At 42.8% G+C, this 14,453-nt stretch overlaps 1 protein-coding gene across 3 annotated transcripts in view; it reads left to right on the top strand.

The window, feature by feature from the left end:
- GPATCH1 (G-patch domain containing 1) overlaps positions 1-14,453 on the top strand; it is a 38,166-nt gene that overhangs the window by 9,202 nt on the left and 14,511 nt on the right. For all 3 annotated transcript variants that reach the window (XM_036929926.2, XM_036929925.2, XM_057492810.1), the window contains exons 4-15: positions 619-779; positions 1,385-1,482; positions 1,997-2,055; positions 2,442-2,684; positions 3,690-3,837; positions 6,690-6,769; positions 9,129-9,333; positions 11,070-11,366; positions 12,253-12,431; positions 12,701-12,828; positions 13,479-13,615; positions 13,937-14,103. In XM_036929926.2, the coding sequence (XP_036785821.2) occupies positions 619-779; positions 1,385-1,482; positions 1,997-2,055; positions 2,442-2,684; positions 3,690-3,837; positions 6,690-6,769; positions 9,129-9,333; positions 11,070-11,366; positions 12,253-12,431; positions 12,701-12,828; positions 13,479-13,615; positions 13,937-14,103 (1,902 nt within the window). The remainder of the gene's footprint in view (positions 1-618; positions 780-1,384; positions 1,483-1,996; positions 2,056-2,441; positions 2,685-3,689; positions 3,838-6,689; positions 6,770-9,128; positions 9,334-11,069; positions 11,367-12,252; positions 12,432-12,700; positions 12,829-13,478; positions 13,616-13,936; positions 14,104-14,453) is intronic.

Genomic DNA, 14,453 nt, shown 5'->3' with positions numbered 1-14,453 from the left:
TTATAAGGCAAGGGAAATGGGATCAAAATGACTGGCTTAGAGCAGACATGAGCCCCACCCCTCCCTAACCATCCCCTGCCCCAGCATGCACACATCAGGACTCCTCTCTGAAGCGGAAGTGCTTGGTGGGGAAAGGAAGGCATTTGCCTGGACAATGTCAGGGCTCTGAGGAAGAGGACAGGACAACAGCCATTGGTTAGGCAGCCAGCAGGAAATGCAGAAGCACTTACCTCAGGCCCAGCATGCAGGTGCTCACGACTGCTTGCTGGTTTTGACTGTCAGATTTGCCCCCTTCACACTGACCTTTGAAATACTGTCTGAGAAGAACATGGACAGTTTCTTCTGTAGAAGTAATTAGTATATTGTAATTACTTCCTGTCTTAGCTTGGCTGTGCCTGTTGTGTCCTCACTGAGTGGCCACTCATGGCCTGTCCTCATCTGCTATCTTAGCTTATGTGAGGATTCCAGAGTTAGTGTGTGAAGTCAGTTGTTCCCCTAATCCCTAACCCAACATTGTGCTTTTAACTTTTTGTTTTTAAATAAATAAAGCTGTATGATGTATCATGGTTAGTCACTGTCCAAATAATGTAAGTAATTCTGTTTGAATTTTTTTTTTAGGATCTTAGTGAATTTGGGATAGCACCTAAGGCAATTGTTACCACAGATGATTTTGCTTCCAAAACCAAAGACAGAATACGAGAAAAGGCCAGGCAGCTAGCAGCTGCTACTGCCCCCATTCCTGGAGCTACTCTGCTTGATGACCTCATAACACCAGCCAAGTAAGAAGAATTTAAATTTGATTTTTCTGATCTTGACATCACTGATTTGCATATAAACAATGATCTTACTGGAGATGGTTTGTTAGCAAGTAGGAGAAGCCTGCTTAGAATAGCTTGAGTGCAAGAGGGTGTTTTTGCCAAGAGGATCTTGCACTATAATTCCATGGAGTGCTCTTGAGCTCTAGTGACTAGCTGTGCTTCTGGGGTTCCAAGAGGCTGGAGAACTTCTAGGAACCGGGCAGCCTTCCCTCCTCCTGACCCCCTCACAAGCTGTAAAGGCTCTGTCCTGTTGGCCTCACTCTACCCTCTGTTTCTGCCTATCTCCTTGTTCTGCTCCTGGGCTTGTGGCCTGATGTGGCCGTCTCAGGCTCTCATGGATTCACAGGCCACATGCTTGACAGGGACCACTGAGAGTCTCCATATGCCCCTTCCTGGGTCGTGTGAGTGACCGTGGCAGGGCCATGCAGTTCTGACATGGATGGGGCACCCTGCAGGGAGGGGTCAGGAACAAGTGATGAGCTGGGCAGGAGCTCAATGGCTGCTTGTCTCCTACTACTCCTCAGTGTTAAAAAAAGAAGCTCATTTCCAATGCCTTGATGTCCTAGATTATCTGTTGGTTTTGAATTGCTAAGAAAAATGGGTTGGAAGGAAGGACAAGGAATTGGCCCTCGAGTGAAGAGAAGACCACGCCGACAAAAACCTGGTACGTAGATCAATTGTCATAATTCTGCAGCATACTTTTTAATGGTTGCATGTTTATAGAAATAAAACTGTTGGGTTATGTGATGTGCATGTATTTTAAGGCTTTCTGTGTGTAATGTGTAACGGCTTTCTGGAAGAATGTACTAGTTTACGTCCTTGCCAGCTGCATATGAAACTGTTTCCTACTCTTGCCAAAACCGTGTCACAGTTTTGCATGGTTATTTTCTATTTATTTCTTGCCCTTGGTCTCCCCAGCCAGAGTGAACTCTTGGACGCAGCCGTAGATTGGGGTTCTCTGTGGAGCTGGAACAGTAGTGGTTACTCATTGAGCACATTATTGCCAGAGCGTAGATGGGGCTGGAGCTGGTGGGAAACAGTTTGTGACGGATAGGTCTCAGACCCTAAAGCTGTAACATCTTCTGTAAGCATAGCCATGCACCTCTGAAAAGTGTCAGCAAGTCAGGTTTCTGTATTTTCAGTTGCCATGACTGATGCAGTTGAAATCTCTTTTATAGATCCTGGTGTGAAAATCTACGGCTGTGCCTTACCCCCTGGAGGCTCTGAAGGATCTGAGGTATTGTATGGATGGATGACCTTCAGTTTGGTATGATAGTATCTGATACCTTATGAATCTTAGGGTCTGAAACAGTTTTAGAAATCAGTGAGATCCCATTACAGTGAAATACCCATGCCCTAAAACTAGCCTCATTATGTCAGAGAATGTATTTAGCAACATGCCATCACTATAGATATCCCAAGTCTGTTCAGATTCGTAAAATTGAGTTGTTTGGTTTAGGATCATTTGTTCAGGGACTTGATTTAGTGATTTGTAATAGCAGAAAAAATATGGTTGTTGGTCTGTTTGGAATTAATCACTACATTTAAAAGTGGTATTTTATAGGCTTACTTTTCATCAGTCAATGACTCACCTGCATTCTGCTTTTTAAACATTGTAAATAGGACGAAGATGATGACTACCTCCCGGAAAATGTGACCTTTGCTCCCAAAGATGTCACACCTGTAGATTTCACATCTAAAGATAACGTACATGGACTGGCTTACAAAGGCCTAGACCCCCGCCAAGCATTGTTTGGAACTTCAGGAGAACATTTTAATCTTTTCAGTGGGGCACAGGAGAGTGGCAGCAATCTTCTTGGAGAAATTGGAATGAATAAAGGACGAAAATTGGGAATTTCAGGCCAGGTGAAAATTCTTCTGTTTTATAAACGTGGAACAATTGACAAATGAGAATACCCTCTGTTATATTTGCTCTATAGTAGGCACTCATTCATTGCCTGCATGAAGACTTTTCCGTGGTTATATTTTCTTAGGATCTTTTCTGAAGACATGTAAACCACACCTTCCTGATCTCAGTATGTACTCCTGGGATCCTGTGACCTGATGTTCTTGGTGGAGTTTGTGTGTTCCTAGGCGTGAGGTCTGCTTTCCCACACCCCTGTGTGGGGCTGAGCAGAAAAACACACATAAACGTTTTAAATTTGGTTAATAGTTGAATTGCAGTCTGCCTCTCCAGGCTCAGGTCCAACTGCCTCTCAGACTGTTTCCTGTGCTGCCAGCCCCAAAGTCAGAACATGGGTGTGCATTTTACTTGGGAGATTTGCTTTTTACTTTTGAGGAGTTGGATAGCTTTTACTGATTGCCTGTCCTCTTAAGTGGACTCAGAGGTTCTTACCTACATTCATTTAGAAAGTTTCTTTATTACTTTGCTTTCCTGTACATGTTGTTTTCCAAGCCTTTAAGAAAAAGTGATACCTATTGGAGGCCACAAAGATTAGGAGCTCTTACAGCAGCTGTTAGAGTGGTCTTCAGACCCTGGTCCCCAGCATTGACCCCAGGCCACACTGAGTTAAGTAGATGAAATTCTGCCTTTCTCTTTCCAGAAGCCACATTTCTCCTCCTCACTGCTGCTTGGGTGTGTTCCGCACTTCTTCCTGTGCTAGGACACAGACCCATGGCTGCTGCTGGGCCTGGAGTACAGCCCAGTGCCAAGGCATGCTATTCACTGCTGGTTGTTGTTTTCCAAAGGACTTGGGTTTGTGTGTGAATCCAGGTCCCCCATTCGCTTCTCTCTGGTGATCATGCAGTGCTGATGTGGTCTGTTCAATCATATCCTTAAAGTAGCTTTATCATTCAATGCAGACATACCCTAAAACTTGTATTGCTCAATTTGAAACCTTGTTTTTGAAGGCTTTTGGTGTTGGTGCCCTGGAAGAGGAAGATGATGATATCTACGCCACAGAAACTCTATCCAAGTATGACACAGTTTTGAAGGATGAAGAGCCTGGGGATGGACTCTATGGTTGGACGGCACCCAGGCAGTATAAACGTCAGAAAGGTAATCCCAGTGACCCACAGCCAGTGGTAGGACCCCGAGTCAGGATATCAGAAAGGAGTGACTGTGAGATTGATACCAAGTGTCAGGCTCTGGGGAGTAGGGGTTTGGTGGTCAGAGATGCAGAGTGAGAAACCAAGTGGCAAGAAAGAGAGACCTGATGTGGGAGGTAGGACAGAAGCAGGACTTAAGGTCAAAGCCAATCTCAGCTGTCAATACAGGGCTGAGTAGGCCAGCTCACGCAGCAGGTCAGAAGGCCAGGTGTGGGGACCATGTGGGAGGTATACCGAGAGCCTGCAGCTCTGTCTCCTCACTTGAGTCCCTGGCTCTTACGGGGCTCGTGGACATCTCTTAACACAACTTGAATTTTAAGTCATAGTCTGTAATGATTCAGATCCTATGTTTCTAAGTCGTATTTCAGTTTTTCTTTCCAGAAAAGGTATAGGGAGGAGACAGTGTGGAATGGGTATTAGAAGCGTGTGATTTGGAGTCTGTCAGGTCTGGTTTGGATCATAGGTCTCCACTGCCCAGCTGGGTGACCTTGGGCAAGGCTTGTGATGTCTCCGGACGTCATTTGTAAAGTGAAGATAAAATCCATTCTGGGCGTCATTGTGAGAATTAAATGTCGTAACTCAGTGTTTGGCACTGTACCTGCCCCAAGACTGAGCAAATGATACCTACTCTTTGGTCATACCAATAATGGCTACCTAAATAAAGTAGGGAGGTGAGAGCTAAGATAAAACAATCTATTCAGGCATTTTTAGCTGTAAAGTTTGATCTATCTCTTATAAGATATCTAAAACATGCCTGTTGAAATAATCTAAGTAATCCAAGCATCACTCCCCCAAATGATGCCTGTTTTACATTTCTAGAAGAGAAAAAGCAGGCGTAAAACAGGTTTTAGAGGTAGTTTGTTTAATGGTTGTAAATACAGACTCTGAAGACAGACTGCCTGGGTTCCGATGTTGGTTCTCCCCATTTATCAGCTGTGACAGTGGGTGAGATGCTTAACCTCTGTACCTCAGCGTCCTTGCCTGGACAGTGGGCATGACAGTGGCATACACTGAGATTTTAACGTCCATTTAGAATGTGCCTGGCACACAGCAAGCCCTCTGTGTGTATGCCCTCTGTCTTCAGCTCCACAAAAGGAACCTAGGGTCTTAACAGAGGCTGCTGGAAGGGTGTACCCCAAATGTTAGCTGGTGTTACGTCAGGGTGGTATTGGGCTACTTTTATTTTTTTCCTTTTGCTCACCTATATTTTCAAAGTTCTTACTAAGACTATGTATTATTTTTGTAACTTAGAAGATATATAAGTGTTATAATGTATTACTAATCAATATTATAGATCACATTAACCCATGAGTTAATTACGTTAATTGTATCAATACATTAACAATACTGTATGACAACTGATATTAACATAATATATTAATTATGTAATAATTGGTGTCCTTTAATAAACATACATATTTAAACCTGCCTTCTGAGCCAAATGTTTGGCTTTTTCTTTACGTAACACCTTTACCTTTTGGTTCCCTTGCCTCCCCCAACCAGTCTCCAAGCTTTGGCCACTGCCTCTCCCCAGGCTCCCCAGCGTCCCCTTACGCCCTCTCTGCTCTGGTCCCCTTTCCCACAGCTGCCTCCTTTCTCTCACCCCTAGCCACAACATCTTTAGTTTTTCACTTAGTGAATCTACATTTAGCTGGTCTTTGTGGTTGATTTTTAATTGTTCTTATTTTTTTCCATGATCCATAGGGAATAAGAAAATAATAAATACCCTTATGGCTCTTTTTATTTTGCACATTTGCTGTTTATTTCTTCAGAATGAATTCATAAAAGTAAAATTGCTGGGTTTTAAAAGAATACAAAATTCCAAGAATGTGAAATTTAATCCCAAATTACCCTAAAAATTTTTAGGAACTTCCAGAAGCTGGCATGAAAGTTCAAATTGTGTTGAAGTACAAACAGTAGTTTTGTTGGGGAGATAGTTATAGGGCCGTACTGCATTATAAGTGACTGAATGCCTCAGTCCTGTCCACACTGCAGGTGGCTGTGCATGTGGCAGGACTGAACACCCAGCTGAGTAAGTGCTTTATGGTGCTCATGTGGAATGGGCTCTGGGCTACAGAAAATGCAGTTGGATTTTTGACATCACCGCTGTGCAGGAAATGCTTGAGAATCAAAGAGCCTTTGTTGATGGGGTTGTCTGCAGGACCATGACCAAGTCTGGCTCCAAGTCAGAAGGCATTCGTCATTCTGTTTCCTGAATCAGTGACCTTTATCTCTTGTTAGAATTTCATTTGAGAAAGAGACAAAAGTACCTTTTAAATTGTACTAAGATTAGATTACAGGCTGACTGATTGTGTTGTCTTTTGTGCCTTGTTTGGATAGTCGCTAAGGAAATTGGGAAGTAGTCTCCCCATGGTTCTTCAGCTAGTTTTAATAATGACTCTCTTGCAATTATGATTTTCATTTTTATCCATATTTGATCCTCTTGATGGGTTTTCTTGAGATCTTTTGCTTCACAAAGTATGTTCTTGTGCCTCTTAGCTCAGGACTTAAGGTCCTTTTGCAAGAACAATGGTGAGGTACTTATCTTGGAGGGCCATAGCCGGAAGTCCTGGGCAGCCTAATCAGCTGAGGGTGGTGTGGGCGGGTCTGCCAGTCACTGAGTCAACAGAGACGGGAGGGCTGTACGTGCCATTCTTTTCTCCCCTTTACTGCTTGCTATCTTTGTGTCATATCACCTATGACATGTAGTATTTATGTTCTTAGAGATTTAAAAAACTGACATTTTTTGTCTTATTCTAATCTTCTCTGCTTCTGGAATTAATCAATGACATCATTTTGCAGAATCAGAGAAAGATCTTCGATACATTGGCAAAATTTTGGATGGATTTTCCTTGGCTTCTAAACCTTTATCTTCCAAGAAAGTAAGGAAAAAAATTTTTTTTCATGGTTCAGTACTTAAAATATGTGCTACTATGTAATCTGACTTATTATATTAACAATTGAAAAGATAAGTAAATTCTGTTTTCAGAAAGCAATAGCCTAGTTACTACTTATTGTCTAGGAAAACATAGTCTGCATTAGAAATGTCAATCAGCAGCCACATTGTGTCGGAAACATCTAATTGCTAATCTTTTAAGTCCAAATTTCAACTGAGTGGTGGTTATTTCCATGAAAAAAGAATGACATCAGAAATTGGTGAGAGAATGGAATTGATGTAAAGTAAAAAATTTCAGAAAGCCTTAAGTACCCCCAGTCCTGCTTCCTGTGAAGCACATTAAGTAGTGTGGGCAAGGTTCCCTAGACTCCTTGCCTGGAGGAGCCAAAGGGAGAGGCCATATGCATGCAGGTCAGGCCCCGTGGAGAACTCCACGTGCCTTTCAGATAGTCCTGTTTTTGAGATTTTGTTACCGCTCAGGCCAAGTGGTGCTCTTTTACACCCATAAGGGCCTTGTGCTCACAGGTGGGTATCCCTGCTTAGCTGTGGGTGCTGGGAGCTCAGGGGGGCGTGGTCAGGGCCCTGGACATTTGCCTTGTTGGCATCCTTTTTTAGATTGTTCCTTACTTGAATTTGCTTTTTGTTTTTAACTCAGCAGACATTCTTTAAGTTCCTTTGTGGCCTGACCTATGGTTCTCTAAAGCAGGGATGGCCAGGGGCAGTGCAGCCTGAAAAACCACATTTGGTGTTACAGTGGTTTTGGTTTGCTTAGTTGTGATAGTTAATGTGTTGTAACAATGAGCAGAATATGCTTTAAAAATTTTAATTATATATATATTTTTAAATTTTTGTTTTAGTTTATTATTATTACCAAAAGCGTCAGGTAACATCAAAGGAGACTGAGTTTTCCATATATATGAAAGGGGATCATAACAAGGCTGAGAAGTACTCACTTGACTCAGGGTTCAAGGATAAATAGGCTGAGTCCTGGCCCCACATAGCTCCTGTCCAATGAGGGCACCAAACAGACAAATTCATTGTAGTGGGGCAGAGAGCCATATATGGGGGAGAAACAGGCTGGCTGCTCCTGAGGTCCTCCTCGTTAGAGTAGGGCTTTGGCTATGAGCAATTCAGAGAAAAGCTCTGTTCACCTAGCCTTTCAGATAGGCAAGTTTTCTAAATATGTGGCTAAAAGCCCAGCCTCTGGATCCGGAGGCCAAATAGAACAATGATTTAGCAGAAGGAATGAAATGCTTTGAACCTATTGGAGGATATTAAGAAGAGCTGTGTGTATATACCCCTCCATTCTGCCATACGTCTCAGGATTTTTGTGTCACGGTAATGTGAGAGTGTTTGCTGGCTGATTTGGGAGTGTGTGTGTTCAGAGAAGGTGGTTAGGCCAAGATGATTAAAAAATTAGATTTCCTGACAATGATAATACCACTCTTTCACAGACTTTGATCTTGCCAGGTGCTTGCCCTAGGCTGCACGTTACAAACATCTAGGGAGTTTGGGGAACTCCAACTTTTTGGGGGTTGGACACAGGCATTGGTATTATTAAAGACGTCAGTGAGCCCAGTGTGCAGGTGGGACACAGAACCACAGCCAGAGAGTGTTCGGTGCTTCACTCACTACAGAGCTCAGGGTTTCGTGTAGCTGAAAAACCTAGAAAATGACTTAAATAGGACTGTCTGTAAATATGTATTTGTTGGACCAAGAGCAAAGGAGACAATTTACTGCAGTAACCTAAAAATGCCTGATACTTTCTTTTAACTTATCTGTTCTGCCATCATTGATGCCTGGATTTTCCAAATATATTTCAATTTTGGTTCAGTCAACTTTTGAATTAAAAATACCTCATATCAAAAAAATAAGGCCTGTGGGTCCAGTTTGGAACTGAAACATAACCAGAAAGAGAATTCTGAGTTTAAAGTAACTTATTTAAAATTATTATTATTTTCTAAACCTTGAATCATCCTTTTCTAAACTTTCTGGTCTGTAGTAAGCCAGTTCTGCATGTGGGCCAATACATTATGTTAACTATTGTTGCCTTGATCATTCTCATTATATGAAACATGCATATTAGCATCTCTATGTAGAAGTAGTTAGAGGTAATATTAAAGATGCCTGGCCATTAGAACAGTGTGGTTCTGGTGACCCTCCAGATCTAGAGTGGATGTCGGCTGGACAACTGGATAGGCCGTTCCCATTGCCACATAGCTGCTGAATGTTAGTGTGGAAAATGATGGGGTTAACAACATTCAGAGGTAATGGGTTTTCTTGGTTAAACCAAACATGATCATCTTGCAGCCTGTATTTTCTGAAGTTTTTTTTTTTCCCTAAAGACTTATCCACCACCTGAATTGCCAAAAGACTACAGACCGGTGCATTATTTCAGACCTGTGGTGGCTGCAACCTCAGAGAACTCCCACTTGCTGCAGGTATTATCTGAGTCATCTGGAAAGTCAACACATGACCCAGGGACACATAGTAGGCACCAGCTGAATGCCTCCAAGCGGGGGGCATTGCTAGGAGAAACACCTACTCAAGGTATGTACCATGGAGAAGGTTAAAATCATTACATTTATAATAACCTGAGCTATCGAAATCAAAACAGAAAGTCGTTTTCCCAGTGAAATTTTTTACGTTATTTTTTATTCTCAAACCCCGAGGATAAAATTGTTGTGAATAGCACACATAACAGCATACATATCCTTTACTTCTTAAGACTTCCCATCACTAGTTTGAGTTATGTCATTAAAATCAACAACCCTTGTCTTAAACTTGGCAGTTTTCAGAAACAGTCCAGGAATGTGGTGAAGACCAGGAACATGTGTGCCTTCTCTGCACAGCCTGGGAATGTATGATTTTTTTCTCAGGAGAAGGGTCCTGTAGCTCTTTTCCTGGAATCCTGGGAGGAATGAGTACATCAGAAAGTATGGAAAAATGTGGAGAATCCCCTGTAGGTTGGGGCAGAAAGACCCACAGTCAGAGGTGAACTTGGACTTGCCATTTGGGAGCCTGATGAGTGTCTCAAGTGTAATAGACCAGAGTGGGACCCCTCGTTCTGCACTGCCTTCCCCAAACTCCTCTCCCTCTAGTCTTCCCTTTCTCAGTAAGTGGTACCACCAGGGGCCCACTGCTTAGACCAGGGTGTAGGAATCCTAATTCTTAGCCCTTCCTTTCCCTCCCTCCTCCTCCCCTCCCTTCTCCATCCATCAGCAAGTCGTCTTAGCTCTACCCCTCACTGGAGAAGGGACTCCATCCACTTCTCTGCATCTCTGCTGTTTGCACCTGGTCTAAGTGCCCATCCTCCCTCACCTGGCCTATTGGGGCAGCTTTCCTGTTGTTCTCTTTAGTTCACCTCCTTCCTCTCTGCAGTCCGTTCCTCTCAAATTAGGAGATCAACCTAGTTATATCACTGTCCGCCTTAAAACACTCCAGTACTTCTCACACTAAAGAAAAATCGACTCCCACAAAGCGCTGTGCTATCCAACCTTGCCTGCTTTTCAGGCCACATCTGTCCCACTTTCCCTTAACCCCTGAGGTCTTCCTTTCTGCCCTCTGACCCTGTCCACCATGACATGCCACCTCAGGGCCTTGAGGTTTGCTGTTTCCTCTGTCTCTGGTCTTCCCTCATATTTGGGCTCCTTCTTTTTACTTAGAACCTAACTCAAATATTACTTTTTTAGAGGGACCTTGCAGGCTTTCCCTGTTCCCTGTCAGCCCTCACCTCTGAGTCTCCTTCAATCACATCACCCTGGTTTTTTTCATGTTCTTCTCATCACCATTCTCTCACATTGATTTTTGGCTTCTTTACTGTCCATCTCCCCAACTAGGAAGAGCAGGACCTTGTCTGTGTTGCCTCCCCAGCCCTAGGCCAGTGCCTGGCACAAGTGGGTGCTCAGTGAATATTGTGACATTAGTGACCATCTCACGTAAGCTGTGCTCTGAACCGGGGCTTGTGCTGGGCAGGGCCGTGGAAGTGGTAGCCACCACAGACTAGAGCTCCAGAGCCTGGGAAGTCAGGTTCCTCTCTCTAGGACCACTCACTCGCCTGATAAACATCCAGGTATTAATTTCCGTTTTTGCCAACTGTAAAATAGGAGTCTCATTGTTTTATCACTATCTAGTTCACAGGGATAATATGCATACAGATGAAACACCAAATGTAAAATACTCATCTCCAATTACAAACATTTGTGATATTGAAAACTTATGTACAAAGAAGTGTAGATACAGTTGCCTTATGATACTTTTCCTCTCTTCCTATTGTTTTTATTTAGGTTCAGCTACTTCAGTGTTAGAGTTTCTGTCCCAAAAAGATAAAGAAAGAATCCAAGAAATGAAGCAGGCCACTGACCTTAAAGCAGCTCAGCTCCAGGCCAGGACTCTGGCCCAGAATGCCTCAAGCAGCAGACCCCAGGCCTCCTCTCCGGACATGGCACACTGCTCTTGGCACATGGCATGGAGTGGAGGGACAGCCACTACAAGAGCCAGCACCTTCAAACCTTTTGCAAAAGATCCAGAAAAGCAAAAACGATACGAAGAGTTTGTAGTAAATATGAAACAGGGTCGGAAAGGTGGGTGCTAGGCCTGGGCCTCCCACCTTGCAGCCCGTATTTGGAGTGCAGTATCCTGCACTGCCATGCGGTGCTGTGTGCGGCTGCAAATAGCACAAAGGTGCAGCCCCTGGTTCTGGGGCTTAGCAAGCAAGGATTAGCTTGTTTTTCTCTGTATCTCAGGTCCCACAGTAGCTATTTAAGTAGAGAACATGCCTTAGCAGTGGCTGCTGCCAAATTACAGACCATTTACCACTTGCAAATGCATGACTTCTGTAAGTGTTGCGTTTCATGCTGAGAGAACAAGGTCATCTTAAAATCCTAACCATTCAGCCATAAATCATAGTCTAAAATTTGACTTAAAAAGATAGTTGGCTGTTGAACCATTATATGGGGGAAAAATCACTCTGATCTGTGAAGTAAATGGGGCAAGGCTGAGAGGAAGGGTTGCTGTCACACACAGTAGTCCTTGTGAGAGGTTGTCAGCAAATAGGTTGCTTTTCAAAAGAAGATGTATGTCTACTGTGACTTTACTTCCTACGAAGAGCTCAAACCTCTAATATTTATTTGCTAAATTAAAAAAACAAAGAAAGGAGTGTTTTCCTCCCAAATTACTGCTGTCTGAGAGTGGTAACAAGTTCCTTGCTTCAAAGATTTAGCCAAGTATTGGTCCCCACATGTTTTTCTCTATTATATGCATTGGGCAGAATTCAATAAAAGCATCATTTTGAGGGGGAGAATAATATTGCCTGCCAAATTCCTCTCCTTCATGCTCTTAAAAGCAGAATAAAGATTTATGTCCCCTCTGGTGACATCTACAGGGATACAGTGGTGCCCACCAGATGTTCTCCTTTAAGCCCTGTGCTTTTCCTCAGAATGAAGCAGTGTCTTGTTCTCTGCACCACAGATGCTCTGGAACGTTGTCTGGATCCCGGTATGACAGAGTGGGAGCGTGGCCGTGAGCGGGATGAGTTCACCCGGGCAGCCCTGCTCTATGTGTCCTCCCACTCGACCTTGTCCTCCAGGTTCACTCATGCCAAAGAGGAAGATGATTCGGACCAAGTGGAAGTCCCTCGAGACCAAGAGGTCTGCCACCATCGTATCCCTACCTGATGAATTTTAAAATTGAAACACAGTGTAACCATGTATTTTAAATCCCTCAGTGAAAATATCAAAACACACATGGCATTGTAGAATAAGAAATCATTTTATGTTTTTAGCTTCCAATGTACTTAAGCAAAAATGTTGTAGCATCAGCTGTTTTGTACTTTTGGAAGATTGCTTGAAAACATTTCAATGGACGAGCAGTCAATTGTGTGACCACTTAATGAAACAGAATGAATGTCTCTTCTCAGAATGATGTCAGTGACAAGCAGTCGGCTGTGAAGATGAAGATGTTTGGAAAGCTCACCCGAGACACATTTGAGTGGCACCCTGACAAGCTTCTATGTAAGAGGTTTAATGTCCCTGACCCTTATCCAGAGTAAGTTGGATAAACCTGGCCTTACATCAGTACTCATTCCCCCATAGTAAAACTAACTTCCCCCTTACATCCTCAGAAATTTCCTTTTTCTAGATGAACTTGTAAATGCTCAGAGTTGCCATTTTTGCAGATTTAACTTCTATTAATTTTGTTACTAAATAAATAAGCAAACATCCAGAAGGCAAAATTTATCCTATATTGAAGATATGAAACTCAGATATGTCGTTATACAAACTTAATGACTAATATGCCGCCTTTTTAGTGATGCACATATAGTTTACAATTAAAATGTTACTTTTCTAATTCTTTATAAAAGTTCAACAACTTATTTGATTACAAACATTGCAAGATACATATATAGTTGAATCAGAACATTTAGGTATATTTTAGCAGTGGAACTTTTCCTTAATGGAAATCCATTTTTGAAGTTAGATGGTAGCTCTTATTATAATAAGGAAAAACTCATGGGTCTTGAAGTCAGCCATTCTAAATGCTTAAATTGCTATGACAAGTGAAAACATCTAAAGGGACTTTCAGCCAAGTAGAAGAGCTAGCTACTGGTAAGAAACATTGGATGAAAAGCATTATAGGGATTGGATTTTATCCTTGCAGTTGCTATTAAAATTACATATTTTCTTTTCAACTCTCAGTTCAACTTTAGTTGGCTTACCAAGAGTGAAACGTGACAAATACTCAGTCTTCAACTTCTTAACACTCCCAGAGACAGCTTCCTTGCCTACAACTCAAGCATCAAGTGAAAAAGTACCACAGCTGCGAGTTCCTGACAGTGAGTAGGGCTTCCTCAGGTCATGTGTGACCATGGTCTCAATCCCCAGCCTGCTGGGAAAACAGAAGTAAAGGTCTTCTAGTCCTAAGGATATACATAGTGTGAATTCTCCCACCACTGAGAGAATTTCTCATGCAGATTCATTAGCTCCTGTTGTAATGGTCCAGGTGTATTCTATTTGGGGTTGGGCCTCTTCTGCTCTATCAGCTGCCATCCCAACACCTTGCGCAGTGTGTGTTCTTGAATGAATTAAAGAGCTGTAATGGAGAGCTTGCCTTTTGCTTGCTAATTCTGATGTTATGTCTGTGTCCAATCTTTCAGAATCAAGAAAACCATCCAGATGGGATACATCTAAACAAGAAAAGAAAGAAGATTCCATTAGTGAATTTTTAAGTTTGGCTAGATCAAAAGTTGGTCCACCTAAACAAGAGTCTAGTCCAATGGGAAACCGAGAGGAAGAGCATGTGACAGAATCACTCTCCCCCAAGGTACTTGGGGCTCCCAGTTTCTCTTTGCCGGGCTGACTGTGGCCTCTGCCTTTCTCTGTGGTGATGGTTTGTCATTTCTCAGTAGCAGGGGTCAGCAAACTTTCTGTAAAGGGCCAGATGATATTAAAGTAGGCTTTGTGGGCTATGCAGTCTCTGTTGCAATGATTAAACTCTGAGTGTGAAAGAAACCACAGGCAATATGAAGCAAATTTGGTACATCTGTGTTCCAATAAAACAGGCAGTGGGTTGGGTTTGGCCCATGGGCTATAGTTGCTAACATCTGCTCTATAGTCCAACAATTTCAATAGTAGCTTTAATCACTTCAGTCGAGGTTATGAGGTTCTCTGCCT

Source organism: Manis pentadactyla, chromosome 15 (assembly GCF_030020395.1).
Source record: "Manis pentadactyla isolate mManPen7 chromosome 15, mManPen7.hap1, whole genome shotgun sequence".
Taxonomy (NCBI): Eukaryota; Metazoa; Chordata; class Mammalia; order Pholidota; family Manidae; genus Manis; species Manis pentadactyla.
This window is presented reverse-complemented; position numbering and strand designations above follow the sequence as displayed.